Source organism: Crocodylus siamensis, chromosome 7 (assembly GCF_052110815.1).
Source record: "Crocodylus siamensis isolate JL-2025a chromosome 7, ASM5211081v1, whole genome shotgun sequence".
Classification (NCBI taxonomy): Eukaryota; Metazoa; Chordata; order Crocodylia; family Crocodylidae; genus Crocodylus; species Crocodylus siamensis.
Window position 1 is genome coordinate 2,895,752 of NC_143401.1, and position 18,037 is coordinate 2,913,788.

An 18,037-nucleotide genomic window follows, 5' to 3' on the forward strand; every position below is an offset into this window, starting at 1 on the left:
ATTAGCAATATGGAGCCTGGAAGTCACAACTTCTTTAAATATATCAGATGGGTGGATCCAATGGAAGGTGTCTTGGTCAATTTCACTTGCCTTGAACCTAGTCTGCCTTATCTAGATGGTGTCAGTTTCTTCAGCAAAAGAGAATTCAAAATGCTTACAACCTTGTTCTTGATGGAAGAAAGTTCATCTGTATAATGGGGAGAGATGCTAAAGTAACTGGGGGCAGGAGTGGTTAATCTTGACCAGTAGTATCTTTTCAAGGGACATCAGGTTGCCCCCTTTTATAGGTTTCTCTGACTCCCTGCAATCAGCAGCTTCAGGATAACGTTTAAGATGACTGTTAATCAGGAAGTTCAGTTGTTGGAAGGTGAAAGCAATGGTGAACAGAATGAAAAAAGAAACCAAGCCAGGGTTTGCCTGGTGAAAAAGATAGTGCATGGATGTGTTACTGTGCGATTTAGTATACAAGCGTGGGAGAGTGCACGAGACTTGGGTCTAGACTGCTCCTATGTGTAGGGAGAAAGCATGCGGAAGAAGTCAAAGGCACGCTTGTTTTTCCACACGCATACCAGGCAGCTTATGATAATGCATTTATATTTGCTGAGAGCATAATTATTAGGGACAGCATGTATACGTTATAAAACAAGTATGGTTGCAAGCCTGACACCGAGAAGGAGAAAAATGTCTGCTCAGGGGCACGTGGGTGTGTCGGTTTAGGTCACCGATTGCTTCATAGGTGCAAAATAGCAAATGCAGCGCAGGGAAAGACAGAGAGAACCTGCTAAGTTTTATGCTGCAAACGTGGGGTTTTATAGCCTGCCCGCATGTCAGATCCCCCAACAGGCTAGGCTGTAGGAGATAAAAGTTCTGGCCTTACACAGCTCTCAGGGTATAGGAGTTAAAGAGAAATGTAAATGCCCTTGCAGCAAATGCAAGGTAAATTTTCATTCACACACTCTCTTTCTGGTTCCATTTTTCTTTTCATGCTTTAATCGTTTTGACACCAAGCCGTACAAAAGTAATTTAAAATTAACATGACTGACACTTGGTAGATAGCACAACCCAAGACAGAGCTCCACCTCCTCGTCGAGAGTGCCGAAAGGGCTCTTTGGATTGGCTGCAGGACCTGAGGCAGCTGAGAAGGGCCTAAGAAAAACATGGCAAACAATTAATTTGCTAATTTAGTTTTCAGTTTAATTTGAAACCAGAAAATTGTCAGCCACCCATCAGCCCACCAGCCTAGCTGCCCAGCCTGGTGGCAGCGGTCGCAGCGCTCGCTAGCCAAGAGGGGACATTCATTGTAATGCTGGGCACTTTCCCGCTGAAGCATCGATGGCAGTGGAGAGGTCTGGGATGGGGTTTTACCACTTGAGATCCATAGCACTGAGTTTTGTCACCTCTGTTCCATACACCTGTGTCAGCACCTCATCGCCTGTCTTCCTGGAAATGTCACACACACAAATGCACTGTCCTTGGACAACTGCTCCGGAAGTTTCCCAGTCTAGGCTAAAACGTGCTTGCTCGGCCTTAGCATGAAAAAAAGCATGATTTAGTCATAACCGATTTGCCTCGGCCAATCGGCATTTGCACAAGGCCGCCCTGCACGCAGTAGTTAGAAGGTCTGCAAGGCGTAATAGCTCTCGCAGTCCTGTAGTATGTCAGGGCTAATGCCCTTTGATGGAATAAGAAATGCTGTAATTTGATTTCCCCTTTTTCAGCTGTGAAGGAGAGCATGTAATTTTGAATCTAGTTGGGGGAGGCCTTCTCAAATTTGTAAACACTCTGTGCAGAAACCTGTACATACTTTGGAGGTAATAAACTAAATTGTAACAATATTTACACTTGTGTCTAATTTGTGGTTTATGGGTTGTTTTTTTTTATCTTGATGCACCTGCACACAGAAAGAAAAACTGCATTTGTATTCCAACTGTGAAGCCGCCACTACCCTAATATAAATTCATTTAATCTCAGATTGTAGCTTTGGTGCAGCACATTCATGAGGATCTGATTTCCAGGATCTGATTTTGCTTAGGGAAAAAAACAAAAAAACCAAACACATTTAGTGCCTGGCTGCCAGGATGATTTAAGAGCAGGTTTGGGGTTTGTTGTTGGGGTGGCAGAAACACGAAAGGATTAGCTTCTCGAGCTATTTCGTATCACCAGAGTCTAAAACGAAGGGAGGGTTGCAGCTGAGGAACAGTATCTTATTGCACAGATAGATTTGCAAGCAATTGCTCGGGAAACCCACGCAGAGCAGCTCATGGGCAGATCTCATCTTCCCTTCAAGAACAAATGACTTTCCAGTTCTTACACGGGGCCTCCTTTTATAGAGCTAAGCCTAGTAGATGAGAGTGTAATTCTTAATATTGGTGCCTTTGTATGGGATCATGACACCAATCAGCCATTCACTTTCCTTGTGCCTAAGGTCAGCCTTGCCTGGAGGCAAATCAGCAATTAAGGGCCTAATCCTGTACCCCTGAAATCAACAGGCATTTTGCTGTTGTCTTCAAGAGCCCCAAAACTGGGCCTAGTAGCGGGATAACAATTGTACTGCCGATAAGGAGTCTCTAACTACACAGCAGGGGAGGAGCTCATCTGATTTAAAACCAGAGTCAGTCCAAGGTGCATGAAAAGCACTCTAAATTCTTGAATCATTCATGCATCCCCAAGCTTTCAGATGACATTATCGAGAGGGTGTCATCACCCACATAGTCACTGACCTTTCCACTCGGATTCAGAGAGGTTATTGTGCCTTGCTCTATAACAGGTTACAACCATCCCAAACGCAGAGCTATTAGGCCTGTCATTCGCTTTGCCATTGTTTCTCTGTCTTAGCGACTTGGAAGCTCTTTTCCTGGTCGGCCGGCCTGCCGAGAGCTGTCTGGGTGCCCTGTCTCCAGTTGGGATTCTATTAGAGGGGAAAGTCAAGCCAATTAAATCAAGCAGCATTGAATCTCTAATTGACACAAATGAAACAGAAAGACAGCTGGAAGGGTGGGGGAGGGAGAGGGAGCAGGTGTCCTGGGTGAGGAAGAGATGGAAAGCCATCCGAACAGTGCTGCCGCTCCCTTTATTCTCTATAGTGATACTGGTTAGAAACATTAAAAAAGATATTTTAAAATATCCTTGCTACCACTGGTAATATCACTAATGAGTGTAACTAATGTATGGATGAGCGTTCTACAGATTATTGGGATATTACCAAAAAAAGAAGAAAAAAGTTCCATCTCAGCATATTTATGGTCTCTCTAACCTTTTTATACACACTCATGAATAAAAATGATCAGACAAATCTCCCCCTGCCCCCAATAATTATTTTGAAGAGGATAGGGAACTGCTGTTCAACAGTTACAACTGAAACATAAATGTGTGTCCTTCATGGTACTCAGTTTCCATAAGTTTTTCCCCCCCCCCCCCCATATACAATTAGAAAATATTCTTTTAAACATATATGCTTTTAAAGATCAATTTGTATTAAAAAACAATACTTTTTCAAAAGTCAGAGCTCTTCAAGCACTGGGCACAGGGAAAAATGACTTCACCAAGGTTACAAAAAAAATCAAGGCAGGTCTTAAAACAGGTATAAGCACCAAGTCCAATTCTGGTATCTGGAAAACCCCGGCTCAGTGGCTGCATGAATCTTGCATTCCTGTTTGCCTGGCAACACAGCTTCAGCGGGACAGTGACTCCGCTCAGCGTAGCCAGTAGTCTGGTGAATATGGTCCTTTCTCGGGAAGTAGGAAACGTGGGTGAAGAAAGGTAGAGCCCAGGCGTCCCTCTATCTTTCAAGTGCTCTAACCACTAGGCATGTATACAAAGGTGGTCATCTTTTCTTTTCATTGCATTTTAGAAGAGACCAGAGAGCCCACTCAGTTCCTTCTATCGATGGATGTAATACCTGTCCTTGGAGGATTTCCAGACCAGGATCCCAAGTGGATGGAGGGTCCCTTGCACTGAAGGAGCAGCCAAGGTCTCTAATTCTGGGATCTGGATTCGATTTCCAGACTAACCACATGAAAGTTGTGCATTGCAGTTCCTGACCACAACGTCCACACTAAGCCCTTTACTCGACACAGCTCGTAGTCAGCAACAGAGCCAGTACCGGTACCTGACTTGCCAGACTCCCCGCTGTGGTTCTTGCCCAGTAGAGGTTTCTGCCTTACACCTGATGTCGCTTTAATGGAAAGAAATGATATCTCTAGTTTTCTGGGAAAGAGAAATGCTTTTCTTTCTGCAAGTCTCAGCTGAAGGAGCTTCAGAGAGGGTCCATAAATGCCAGGACAAAGTTCTTCAGGTAACAGCTCCATACAACAGCAGACAGTGACAGAGTCAGATTCTGCTTTGGAGCACAAGTGGATCTGATGTTACACCAGTTGAGTCAACGCCATGACTGGAGCTGTGCTGTTGTGCTTGTGCTGAGAACCTGCATCTCCATCTGGAAACACTGTGACTAGTGATGCAGTCACACCTACATATTTCTCTTACACCTCTGACCTCTAGAATCTCTCTTCCAACATTTTTTGACAATTTTCCCTCAACATTTTCCCATCCGAGAGATGGATCTTTGGGAATTACTTTAGTAATTAGAAATACATCCAGCACAAACACCACTGAGTGTTTCAAACCTGCTGCCTGGAGCTAGGAAGCAGGTTTGTTTAAATCTGCGTGCTGCCACAAGGCTCTGTTTGAACCTCAGAAGAGCTCCTGGCCCCTTCCTGGGACAGCATTGGATATTTTTTACTTGACTTTGGCAGTGTCTGTTCACTATACAGTCCAAACTTTGACTGGACAGAAGGTGGGGGGCATGGATGGCAAACGGCTTGGACCTAGTAATAAGTAGTGAATCCAATTCAGAACATCAAATATCTAGTGGTGGCACCTATGAACATTTAAGCAAAGTAACATTCAAATGCTCCCTCAAACCTGCAGGCTGGGATGTCTAAACAGAAGGACTACAAGTGACGCCCCAGTTGCACCTCTGCCCATCTGGATTCACTTTGCTCAGTTCTGCAGGGTTACGTTGGTGGAAAACCACTGTGCGGACAGATCTAGACTTGATGATTGCGCACATCCCTTGTAGGAAAACTGCTTCTGATGTGGGGTTGCTACAGACATGCAGGAGGAATTATGTACAACCATCCAGGCATCACCATGAGAATATAACCACTTTAGAGTCCACCGCGAGGCAACTTTCTTTAAGTTGTTATTGTTACTGAAAAGGAAAAAAAAAAGGTAAAATCTGAACATAATTCTCCCAAATGGAAGAAAATACATGCATGTTCCTGGAACAGTGTTAGGAAATGTTTATATGACCGCTGCATCCAAAGGTCCCAGTCAGATGTGGGGTCCTATTTTGCTGGACGCTGCACAAACATAGAGAAATGAGCATTGCCATGAAAGGCTTTATAATCGAATCATTACATTTGCAGGAAGACAATGTGCATGTGACCTATAAAGCCTTTCCCCCACCCTCTTCCTGCTCTGAAACCATAAAACCATTTTGTTTCCAAGCTTAATGTCTTCCTTTAAGAAGCCCTTTTACAGAACAAACGCCATCGTTACGTACTGTCCAGCTGCATTAACTCTCACTGAAGCACGAAGCCATCCAGCATGGATTAATTCACTGTGCAGATACTTGACAAACAAAACATTTGGCTCAAATCTTTCCACTGTTGATGGTGAAGAGTCTGTTTCTGGGAGGCTGGATGGCTCAGGCGACTGGTAATTTGATACAGAGGCTTTCACCTTTAGGTTGCCACTTTCAATCCACATTGCAAAATCCATCATTACAACAGGCCTCCCTACGGGCTCAGAGAAGCCAAACATTGAACAGGCCGAAGAGGTTGCAGTAGGCAGAAGTGGTTTTTGCAAGTCTGATTTGAGGTACATTAATGGGAAAGCAGGAGAAAGCTTGCCTGTGCCAGACCTGATCTCTAAACAAGCAGAGACTTTGCTCTCCAGGCCTGTCAAGCCAGCACCTTTCATCAGTTGCTTGTGGAAAAAGTATCAGTTATTTATCCACCTCTTCCCTTTGGGTTGTGTTTGCAAGCTTCTCTGAATGGACTGGAGTTAATCAATAATCTGACTTTTCCTACTACATAAGACAGTAGGAGTCATGGTTGTCACTGGGTATCAAACGTGGCTCAGGTCTTAACGTAGACGTGGCCAGAGGTTGTGTCTATGCTACAAATGCAACAACCCTAGGTCATGAAGAGAGCTCCTGGGCCAGAGCATCTTCTGCGTTTACAGGCAACCATTTATCCAAAAGTCCTAGAAATGTGAGCCTTCCCACCTCTGGTAAAAGCACCTTATGAAAACAAAAATCACTGCACAAATGACATTGGTAAAAAGCAAGGGAGACAAGCACAACACGGTTGTCCTCTGCCCGACGCATTGAAAATACCAGTTCTCTATCGTGGGACGGAGATAGCCTCTCAACTTGGAGAGCAGACTAAAATGGTTTTGGGTGGGCAGTGGTGAAATTTCACTTTGCACGTGTTGGCTTTAAACATCTGCAATATTGATAAAGCCCTGCTAACTGAGGTTTCTCTAAGGGAAACCCTCACAAAGCCCTACCTGTAATTACATCATCCGAACTGGTTCAAGAAATTTTGAGTCACAAAGATGAGTGGAGGAATTTTGGCTTGAATCTAAATGATGAAGTAATTAAATATGTAGAACGTACTTTGAGGATGTAAAGCGCTATCATCGAGTTCAGAAAAACATGAGATGACTGACTGAAGGGTGCCAGAGAATTTCGAAGCGTGCGAGGAAACACCGCGATCGATTTCTCCCGTCCTATCGCTTTTCCAGAGAACTAGAATAGAAAGCAGCTGCCAAGGGAATGGGAGCAAACCTGCCCAAAAGTGCTTTCTTGCATCTTAACGGATGTGGCTTAAACTTGTTTTCTGCCCCCTTCCTCCTGTTGCAAATATCCAAGAAGATGACCAGCTTGCTGTTCACCTGGAGGAAAAAAAACACCCCTGGGGAAAAGAGGAATTTCTGTTACTTCTGGTCTCTTGTATTAAGCTGAAGAGGTTGCACCTGTTGTAGGTTTGCTGCACCATCTGCTGTTTAAACAACAAGATGGCATTTGAGCAACCCAGCACACAGAGTTTAGGCTTGTTGATAAGTTATCAGTGACATCAGCTGATGTAGAAAGGCACATGTATAATTAGCACTCCCCCTCACTTTTGTTCTTTTCAGTGCTTAAACTATATTTAAACTTGGCCTTGCTAGTGGGAAGGGCTGTGTAGTTGCTTTCACTGAGTTGCCTAGAAAATCTGATGGCCAGGTATGAAAAATGGAAGATACGATAGGAGCTCTTAAGAATATTCTGATGGCCCAAGCTGTATCCCAAGACGAGGATTTTGGCTTGTATTCTCAAGTAATCCTTCAAGGTGAGAAAACCTACTCCGTTTGGCTTTTTCCCCTTCACCAGCTACTTTCTTGGTACCGTAGCAAAGTCCAAGCAAACTTGATGCAAAAGGGTGTTCTTGGAGGAGAGCAATATATTCCTTGGAGTATGACTGACTTATAAATGAATACCGCCGCTCTAAACACTGACTTGGAATGAATATGTTAATTGAGCTATTTCCCTTCCCATCCCTGCTGTGCAAATTTATTATTTACATCATCCAAATGCTGACAGGATTAGGAGGGTTAGCATGCGAGGCACCATGCAAAAACGCAGGATGAAGTTTCTGCTCCGAAAAGCCGACAGGATACGTGTCCTGGGGTTTCCAGTAGAAGCCGCACAAGTGCTTCCACGACAGTCTAATTGGAGGAGGTAAGTCAGCAAGGAGGTTGCATAACCTGATTTCGGGGGAACTGCACATCGGGCCCCAAGACACACACACTGCAGTTCATCTTTTATGGTGGCAGCATAAGTGTGTGCAAGAGCTGGGCAGGTCCCCTTTTGATAGAGGGAAGGACCGAGAAAGTGGATGGCCTATAAGTAGGGGTAGTGACAGGTTGACTTGTTTGTCAGACCTGAGCTTGGGGTTCTCCCTCAAGGTACGTCACCTGCTCCCAAGCTAGTCACATCTCTCAGGGAACTGCCACACACCAAATTTTTAGCTGTGTAGGCCAGTCAGACAGCAAACAGCCAGACTCATCACACCCTCTGGCGGACACAACTGCAAATTACTGTAGGTTGCAGTGAGATGAACTCATCAAACCTAGCCCTCACAGGCTAGCTGCTTGTTGTGGCCTCACTCTTCTGCTGAAGGGGTGGGTAGCTCCCTGGAAATTCAAATCTGTACATATGGCATCTATTCCTGCTCTGGGTTGCTGTAGGAGATGGACAGGCAGCACCAGGACTGGAGCCACAGTATTTATAGCACACCTGTGGCCGGAGCTGATTTCCAGTGAGAAGACTGGTGGGGCAGGAGTAGTTCAAGAGAAAGTTCAAAAAAGCAAACTTGTCTTCCTGAAACTCTGCATGCCGTGAGCTGCCGAGAGCTGTTCTGGGAAGTCTCACAGAACTGCAGGGAGCTCCACACTGTGTGTCTGGAAAATTAGCCAGAGTTCATACTTGTAAGAGTTATTCCTTCTCTGCCATCCCATCTCATCACCTTTCTCAGCTGGCTGACCTTGCAACTCCAGCTTTCAAGTCACAGAAAAGTTGGAAGGGAAGGGACCTCCAGAAGCCATCTAGTCTATCCCCTCACATGAAGCAAGATCATCCCTTGTCAAACCATCCCATGCAAATCCACCGTCTAATCTCTTAGCAAAAATACACAGCCAACCCTGACACAACCACAAGGCATAACACCCCTGGCACAGGTGAAGCGGGGGGATCTCAGTGGCTGATGTCCTGCTGTGGTAAGGTTTGTAGATTCATGGGTCCATAGATGTTAGGGGCTGGAAATGATCTCTCGAGATTATCAGGTCTAGCCCCCCTACACTTGGGTAGGAAAGACCGCTGGGGTCAGATGACCCCAGCAAGGGGAGCGTCCAGATGTTTTTTGAAGATATCCCGAGTAGGTGACTGGACCACCCCTGGGGAGAGTCTATTCCACACCCTGGACATTCGAGGTGTTAAAACACGCTTGAGCGATCTTGGTTAGCTAAAGAGAAGAGGTATGATAGTGTAGGGAGGAGAGGTCTATGGTAGCTAAAAGGATTGATTCCTTTCTAAAGTCCACATAAAACAATATTTTGAGTATAAAAGCATTGGCATGATAGACGCATAGAAAAGTAAGGCTGGAAGGGACCTCAAGAACACAGCCTGAGGCCAGAAACAACTCTACATTGTTAGGCCTAAGATGGGGATATTGGCCTTCTCTCCTGCCCTGACCCAGATGATAAAAAGCATGAAAATAAAACTTTACAAGAAAAATTGAAGTCTGGTTTCCAGGGACTCCAGCTACATGCTCTCCCCCCTCCCTCCCTGCCAAGGACCTGCCCCTTCTGCCCCTCACCCCCCCACACAGTGTTCAAGTCTGAAAACAAGCAGTGAAAGGGAGACAGCTCATCTGTCCCTAGCACACAACCCTCTCTGCCCAGAATTACTTCTCCCACTTCCCACTGCAAAATTTATAATGACAAAAAAGTCAGCATCTCTTCAGTTATACATGATCAGCTGCTGACACCAGCGCTGCACCTGCTCTATGAAACTGAGCTTCTTCCATGTCTGTGTATTTTCCCCAGGTCTCTAGACCAGCCTGTTAGTCAAAGGAAGGCTCTTCACAGAATGAAGTTGGTGCAAGCGTGGCTATTTTCCAGAAGAACAACGCAACAAGTTAGCTAAGCTCTAGGACCACAACATCATAATATTTTAATAACCAGAGCAGGAAATGGTCTTGGCAACAGGCTTCCAGCTTCTGAAGGGTGAAGGGAGGTTTTTGTTGAGAATTTACTGAAACAAAAAAATTAAGAGGAAGAGAGAAAAATCTGAAAAGTAAGGTGCTTTTATAAAAGGAAAGGATCAAGCTGCTGAATCTCACAGGTCAGCAGTAGTGTCAAACAAAGCCTCTTCTCCTCGAACTTGAAGCAGGTTCATCCAGTGATTCTCAACTAGGGCACACGGCAGAGTTATGGAGGGGTGCCGCGAGTCCAAAAAAGGCTGAGAACTACCGTCATCCTCTAAAAGGATGGTAAAGGCTGGCTGTTTCGGCCGCTAGAGGGTGATGATACACACAAAAGACAGGAACTTACCATTCCCCAAAAAGTGCGTGCAGGTACCAGGGTGGAGAGAGGAAACAGAGAAACGAACGCATCCATCTTTAAAAGCATCTCGGAGGACAGAGAACTAGAGGGTCAGCTGTGCAAACACAAAACAGGCAAGAGCTTCAACTGCACAAGCCCTCCTGCAGCCGAGATGACTCAGTGAGGGTGTGCATACCCCTCACATTTAGGAAACTTACTGTTCGCCTGGGACCAGCATCAGATCCTGAAGAAGCTGGCATGAGCAACATGCTGTAGAGCAGTTTCAAAATAATCCACAGAATATAAATAACAATTTCTCCCCAACCGTGGACAGCTTGCCAACCAGGCGTGCCCTGAAGCACAGGTCTTCCTCTCTCCCTTGCTGGCTGAGCAAAGCAAAGTCTTGTGCTCAGCGTGACAGAGCGTATATAAACAGTTTAATTGCAGAGGGTCGTAGATATAAAGAAGCAGCCAGAAGAAAGTTAACAAGGCAGCTAGAGAGTCAAAATTAGTATTGAGGATTTCAATGCCCAGCATGGCAGACAATGGCTAGCAACACTGCCGGGGCACGCTATGGCAGGCTCCTTGCATCTCTCTCCATGCTTTAGGCTCTTACCCCAACATTTGGTTTCTAGAGTGACGCGAACCTCCCATATTGTTCTGGGCTCACGGCCTGGTGAATAAGAGCAGCACTTCACAACACAGCCAGCCTGGTTAGCACCTAATAGTTCAACTCCAAATCAGAAGGAAGCATCGCTGCATTCCAAAATAATTGTGATTGGCTCCCTGAGGGCAAAAATATCGTACAGGCCGCAGATAATTTGAGAGAGACATCAAGAGCGCAGGGGGGACAGTCCCTGGCTTCAGGACATTTGAATTGACACCAAAGTTTCTGCAAGTTGTTGTAAACATAAGGCAGCCTCCTTAGCTTGGAGCCTGGCAGATAGTGTGCACCAGAGCTGGAGCAAAAGACAGTTTAAAGCATCCATTACATACAAGGGAGTAGGTCAAGGCCAAAGAGAGACCTGTAAGTGGTCATAACTCCAGGGACTTCAGGACCTCAGTTTCTGCTGTCCCAAGAGAGTCACCAAACTCTGTCCCCAGGAGGAAACCGATGAGTATTATAATTATCCCGTCACAACCTGGCGTGGACGCTATTCTGGAAAAAAAATCATTTCTTCCAGATTAAAACTCCTTGCTTCCAGATTTTGATACAGGGCCCAGTTAAACAATAGTGAATCATTGCTCTGCTATAACTGCTAGTCGGTTTTCTGGAGGGAGGCAGGTCTTCACCGACACATTTGCTGACAACCATAAGGAGAAATCTGCTCAGCAGCTAAGCTTCATACCAGGCTGTGGTGGGGCCATGGACACCAAGAGGAACTGCACAACTTAAGGCAAATCCGTCACTGTGGAAAGTGCACTCCATGTTTCCTCAAAGCAGACATATTCAACCTTTTTAGACCCCAGGCCCCCTTGGAAAATGCCAGCTCCTGTCACTTGTTTTGTGACTATGAAAAAATAATAGAGCGACTCTTCTGTTGCAAAAACCTCAGAAAGGCATCCAAAGGGCTGAGGTCTATTTGAAATCTCTGGGTTTACCTTCTGAATCCTGTGGAGGTGTTTGCATAATTAACAGTGCTGACATTTTGCAAGCCCCCTAAAAGGATCTCATGGCACCCCACTGCCATGGCTTCCTGGTTGAGAATCATTGCTATAAAGGGAAGAGAGACTGGGGATCAGGGAAATGCAGCTGTTTTCACCATTTAATTCAAGTATCTCAGGTTTTAACTAGCTGAAAACAATAGTAAGTGATGGAGGAATCAAGAAGGGAGAAGAAAATTGCCGTGGTGTACTTCTCCAAGGGAATTTAAAAATCTGGAGGGATCTGTTAAAGTCTACTGGGACAAACTGAAGTAAGACGTTTCCTTCTTTTCATGGGAGCCGCCAGGATACCCGATAATCGCTCACTAGGAGAGACTTGCTCCCTTTTTGATAGTGGCCACATCCTTGGACATCTGCTGTTTCAAGACTTCCCTTCTACCCTCATTGGAGAGGAGCTGGCTGCTGGGATCCCAGACACATTTCTTATTTGTATTGGAACGTCTCAGAGGTTCAAATGAACAAAGCTAGGAATCCTTGCCGAGGGCTCATTTCAATCAGGCTTGTGATCTGATTTGTAAATAAGGCCATATTCCATCACCTTTTGTGTGGCTCAGTCCTAATTTTTTTGGTTGCAGAGGAAGGTGGCAGAAGCAGTGTTGTGAGCAGAAATGTATTGTTATCTCGTCACAGAGAGATCGATGGAGAGGAGATGCACTTCCAGAGATGAAAAGCTTTGTCTAAGTTTCACAAGGCAGGGGAAGACCCCTCTTACATGGGGATACTGGGGAAGGGGCTAGTCTTGTTCATTCCTTTAGTGACAGAATAAGTTAATGTTTAATCAGCAAAATAAACTTCAACTGAATTACAAGTTTATTGTACAGTTCAGAAAGAAACCCTGAGTTAAGCCACAGAACAAAGTTAAATAAGAAAAATATTATGTTTTCTTTTTCCTCTTTGCAAGAATCAGTGATGCAAACCAAAACATTTGGGGGAGAAACCAACACCAACCCAGAACCTCGAGACTGCTACAGAGAAGAGTTCTGCCACATCCACATCTGCTCAGCAGACAAAATCCTGAACGAATGCTGGAGGTGATGGTGGAATAGACATGTGGATGGAGGAATGACCCAGACCCTACAGATATCCTCGATGCCTTAACATCCAGATAGGTGTTGATCGCGAGTCAGGCTCTTACACACTTGTACAGCAGTCACGTAGCTTGGTGAGGAGAAGGGAAGAAAGTCGAAACAAACCAAGACAAGGCTGGAATTCAAGAACTGGCTTTACGCTCTCTACACAAAGGGGGAGGAGGGTGAAGATGGGGAGTGGTTTATGACAACAGGTCGTGCTGGAAAGAACTATGGGTACAAGAAGCTGAGAACAGACAGACAGACTTGCAGCTGTGCCAGCCCTGGCGATGCATCTAGGAACAAGGTCTGGCTCTTCATCAGGAGGCAAGAACCAGGGCTCCTCGTTAGTGCCAACGTTACATGGATCGTACATTCTACTTCTCATATACACAAAAGAATCCTTTTAAAAACAGCATCAATTTACACTTGTTTCCCCACTTAAACAAAAGGCTTTACAGTGAACTCCTATAGGTAAAGACATGCTCACAAGAGGAGCTGGTCTTTCAGAAGTAGAAAGGCACTTGGCCTTGACATAGGTTGGGTAAAGAGTCCACAGATGGGCTTCTTTCCAGGCCTTATTTGACTCCTGCCTTTCCACTCCCAGTCTTCAGTAGCTTGTGCAAAAATCAGGAACAAGGGCATCGTGAAACATGGCCCTGGACTGCCCCAGGCTCTTATTACAGTGTGGTGGAGGGAAGCTTCTTCACCCGCCTCTGTGCCAGAATGGATGACTCAATGGGCTTCAGCTGGGGGCTTGGCTTGGCGCTGTTCAATGCAGAATATGTTGCAGCCATTGCTCCCTTGGAGAGAAGGATGAAGAGAGGTCACCGGTGTGTCATGGGACCCCACACAGCCACAGAGAGGCATGCAGGTATTTCAGCCTACTGAAAATGACTGCAGGACAGGCTCTCCCATGGACAAGGAGTTCAGCCCTTTTGAGAATAGTTATCAGAAGTCTCCTAACAGCTTTCGTTCAAAGTCCGGGTTTTTGCCTTGCATGTTTCCCCTGCATCTGCCTCATGCCCTTCCGGCAGGTAAAACTTGATCACCACCCCCAAGCCTGAGCTCTACTCTGACCAGAAAAGGCTGCTGAAAGCACCAGAGTAGCAGCAACACGCCACAGTCGGTACCTTTACGAGCTGCACATCCTGGTGAGTCAGTTGGCTCCGGGGTAAGCTGTCCTTCTGTGTTATCCACGGGTGCTGCAGGACTTGCTTGGCAGTCAGGCGCTGGTGAGGATCAACATGGAGCATCTTGGATACCAGATCCTGGAGAAAACATTCATGTAATAAGACTTCAAAAAAAGAGGAGAGAGATCCACCGGGGGTGGGGTTCAGCTCTTTCAGAGGCCAGATTGAAAGATACTGGTCATCTGAGGGAAATGACAACAGCGTGCCCAAGTAGATGTGCCCAGGAGATACTTGGGGGACATAGCTGAGCCTCAGTGACTAATGGTGGGGAAACTACGGCTGCCCATTCTTGACCGGAGCTGGTCATCTCTATTCAGGCATTAAACCCTACCTTGGCTGCATCAGATATTGTATCCCAGTTTCCCCCTTTGAGAGAGAACTTCCCGCCTCCTATTCGCACCAGGATCTCTTCGGGAGTGTCATTGGGCCCGTTGGCAAATGGTGTGTACCTGAAAGAGAAAAGAAGTTTGCAGGTTGCTCACAGCCAAGTAACCAAAAGTTCAGCCTGAATTGTCAATGAGTGACAAACAAGGACACACATCACTCACTGCAGCAATATACCAAGAGACCGCAATCACACTGCTTACTGTACCTGTATGACAAGAGATGGGGGTACTTACCCTGCCAGCATCGTGTAGAGGAGTATCCCTAAACTCCAGATATCACAGCCCTCATCGTAGCCTTGACGCTTTAGTACCTGAACAGAGGAAGGACAGGGAAAGATTTCAGGTGCTGCAGTTGACCAGAGCTCCTAGCGCGTCAACTGAGCAGTGCTTTGATCTCTGCACACAACTGAGCACAAGGCTCCTCCTGGGGCTCTGCCATGTCATGACACCATAGGCGCAGTCAAGGATTCAAATCAGATTTTTGATGCCAAAGGAGCCTCCTAGATGCATCAGAACAAAACTCAGAGCTCGTCTCCATAATCATGACTAAGTGAATGACACACAGCATACAGCAGATGTACTTGCCCTTTAACACAAGTGTTTTAGAACAGAGGCACCAATTCTATAGCCCCACCAGTAACCCAGAAGTGGGGTCGTATTGTGCGTGTGGGTGTGGGTGTGGGTGTGGGTAGGAGAGGGGAGGGAGGGTGGAAAGAAAAATCAGTGAATCCTGCAGCATCTTCATTCTGGTTTTAAATCCAGCCCTCACTTCAGACAATAGCTGCATAATGCCTTCAATAAAATATATATGCGAACAAAGACAATAGATGAGTCTCTCTCTTAGGGACACCATGGATCAGATGAGAGGGTTAAAATGCGTCACAGAACATCCATTAGTGAAACTCCTCAGTGCCGAGTTACTACCCCCTCCTTCAAAAGCAGCCACGCTAGCAGAACATGAGAGCCAGGCTTGCTCTATATTTAACAGGTTAGCTGATGTAGGCAGGGAGGCTTACAGCCTGAGGGAAGACAGCAAGAGATAGAGAAGAGTTTTGGGCTACAAGGCACTCACTTCAGGGGCCACAAAATTTGCAGTGTAGCAAGGGGTCATGAGAAGGCCATTTTCTGCTCTCAGCTGCTTGGCGAAGCCGAAGTCGCAGATGCGAATGTTTTCCGGATTCCCAGACTCATCCACATAGAGGATGTTGCTGGGTTTCAAGTCCCTGTGAACTACCTGCAGAGGGAAAAGCAGAAGGTGCCGTTGCAACATCTTTCTCCCATAGCAACTGCATTCCTCATTCCAGCGAAGCAAACGCACAGACTGGCTCCACGACTGAAATCAATCCTAACACGATGCACTGCTACTTTCATGGAAACAGCAGCTCTGGGCCAGCCTGCTTCTGACCGAGCTGAACGGGAACGGGGCAGGCTCTCAGCCTCTCCTACTCACCCCTTGAGAGTGCAGATACTCCACCGTTTTACAGATCGTATGGAGGACAGAACTGGCCTCCCGCTCAGAGAAGCACTTCTGCCGGAGGATTTTGTCCAGCAGCTCCCCTCCTCTCATTAGCTCAGTCACCAGATAAACATACTTGCCATCGTCATACACCTGCCAAGGCAGATAGACAGGCAATAGTCACTACAAACAGAAGTGATCACAAATGCTTTCCAAAGTCCTGCGGACAGCACTGCTTATAGCCACACAAGGAGCGAGCGATATTATGCGCGTCCTACTACGGCCTGCTCAGCCTCAGGTAGTTGGAATGAACTTTCACGAGCTCTTAAAAAACCCTGAAGTCAATCCAAGTTTTGACGAGCTCAAGCTGAGAGCTTCCTTTGCCCCAGCCTCGGTTACCAAGCAACGCCGAGACATTGACTGGTTTAATGGTGCATGTGCTCGCTTGGAGCAGAGCGGGGAATCAAAGCAGCGCAGCGCAGCACTGGAAGACCTGGTGGCAACAAAAAAAAAAAAATGGGCATCCCCGTCCTGTAAACCTGGTAGGACGGCTTCTTGTACTAGGACACAGGGGAGCCCGGCTGCGTTATGGTCAGCCAGGTCCTCGCTGGAGGGAGGTCTGTAACTCCGAGCCAGCCTTTGCAGCAGGCAGGTGATAACCGACCTTTACGCTCGGGTGCCTCTGAAGCTGCCCTTTTGGAGCTTCACCACCATCTACACACAACACAGGACGAATCCTCTCCCTCCCCTTCAGCACGTGCTGAGCAGCCCTGGGGTCTCCACGGACCAGGCTGCTGGGGGACAGGGAGGAGGGGTGCTTAGAAGAGGCAACTGGAAGTAGCCTTTGTTCTGGCGTTTCCTGAACCCATCCGCGCAGGTTCTACTTACATCTTTCAGCGTGATGATGTTGGGGTGCTGCCCATACCGCAGCAGGATCTCCATCTCCTCTGAAGGGTCTCGTTTGCTCTTATCGATGACCTGCAAGAGTGAGCATAAAAAGGTTATCCAGAGCTGGGGGTCCTGTGAGGCAGGAGACAGGACAGAGCACCGTGTGGAGAAAGAGGAGAGGAGCGCGCTGCAGAATCTACCTGGTGAGGGATTTATTCAACTTCCACTCCCCACTGCCTGCTGTACGTTTGCTTTTGAACTTTTCTTTGCTAAGTATCAGGTTTAGAGCCCCTGGTTCCAAGCAGCCCATCTTCAGGTTGGGACAAGTTGGAAGTGTTCCCCAAGACCCGAGACAGGGAGTCTGAGTAATACAAAGTGAGGCGCAGTATTGAACTCCCCTCCTAGAGCGCTATCTCCCCAACCCTCCCAGGGCAGACATCCAGCACGCTGCCACGTAAGAAGCCAATGACATCGCACTCAAGAGGGCAAGGCTTTGTTTTTAGACCTTCTTCAGGTCACTATTAGCAAGAAGGAAACCCAGATGTGGGAGTGCAGATGTGAGATGGGAGGTCTCAGACCTTGACCGCGTATTCCGTGTTGGTGGCTTTGTGAATGCAACGTTTGCACACAGAGTAGGAGCCCACGCCGATGGCCTCCTTCACTATGTAGCCGTCGGTGAACTGGAGACTCTTGCCATGCAGCTGCTACAAGACAATGAAACAAGGGGAGAGATTGAACTTTCAAGGACCTCATTACACCATAATGACTGGGCACAAACAACATGGAGGATGGACTGACTGGCTGCTTTCAGCTTCTCTACCACGACTTTTTATACCCCCTGTCAGGTAGGAGAAAGGCAAAGCCAGGGCAAACAAGTCGCTGTGCTAGCATCGTCACATCTTGTGCATCTGCAGCATCTTTCAGCTCCAAACTGTGCCCATGGCCATACGTCAGCAGGTGGTGGGCAGGTGACACGCATCAGAGACGAAGGGGCTTTGGCTATATAATACATCAGCCAAGGGAAGTTACAGAAGACTCACTGGGTCTTCAGCACGTAGGGTGCTTTGCTTACTCTTTCAGACTGGACGTTCAGCAGGATTTAAAGTACTGAACTCCCTTGGGCACCTTTGAATTTCCAGTGGGATCTGGGTCTCTAACTCCGTTAAAGCGCTCTTCAAAAATCCCAGGGTATGCAAGAGAGGCAGGAGCCCTGACAACCCGCCTCTCTGC

General features: G+C 46.8%; 1 protein-coding gene across 4 annotated transcripts in view; it reads right to left on the minus strand.

Moving 5' to 3' along the window:
- Positions 1–12,604: 12,604 nt before the first annotated feature.
- The window catches only part of RPS6KA1 (ribosomal protein S6 kinase A1), a 54,533-nt gene continuing 49,100 nt past the window's right edge, over positions 12,605–18,037 (minus strand). For all 4 annotated transcript variants that reach the window (XM_090058396.1, XM_090058397.1, XM_090058400.1 and 1 more), the window contains 8 exons: positions 17,386–17,511; positions 16,808–16,897; positions 15,914–16,072; positions 15,536–15,697; positions 14,698–14,774; positions 14,409–14,526; positions 14,018–14,155; positions 12,605–13,687 (listed from right to left, as the gene is read on the minus strand). In XM_090058396.1, coding sequence (XP_089914522.1) covers positions 13,565–13,687; positions 14,018–14,155; positions 14,409–14,526; positions 14,698–14,774; positions 15,536–15,697; positions 15,914–16,072; positions 16,808–16,897; positions 17,386–17,511 — 993 coding nt within the window. In that variant the 3' untranslated portion in view covers positions 12,605–13,564. The remainder of the gene's footprint in view (positions 13,688–14,017; positions 14,156–14,408; positions 14,527–14,697; positions 14,775–15,535; positions 15,698–15,913; positions 16,073–16,807; positions 16,898–17,385; positions 17,512–18,037) is intronic.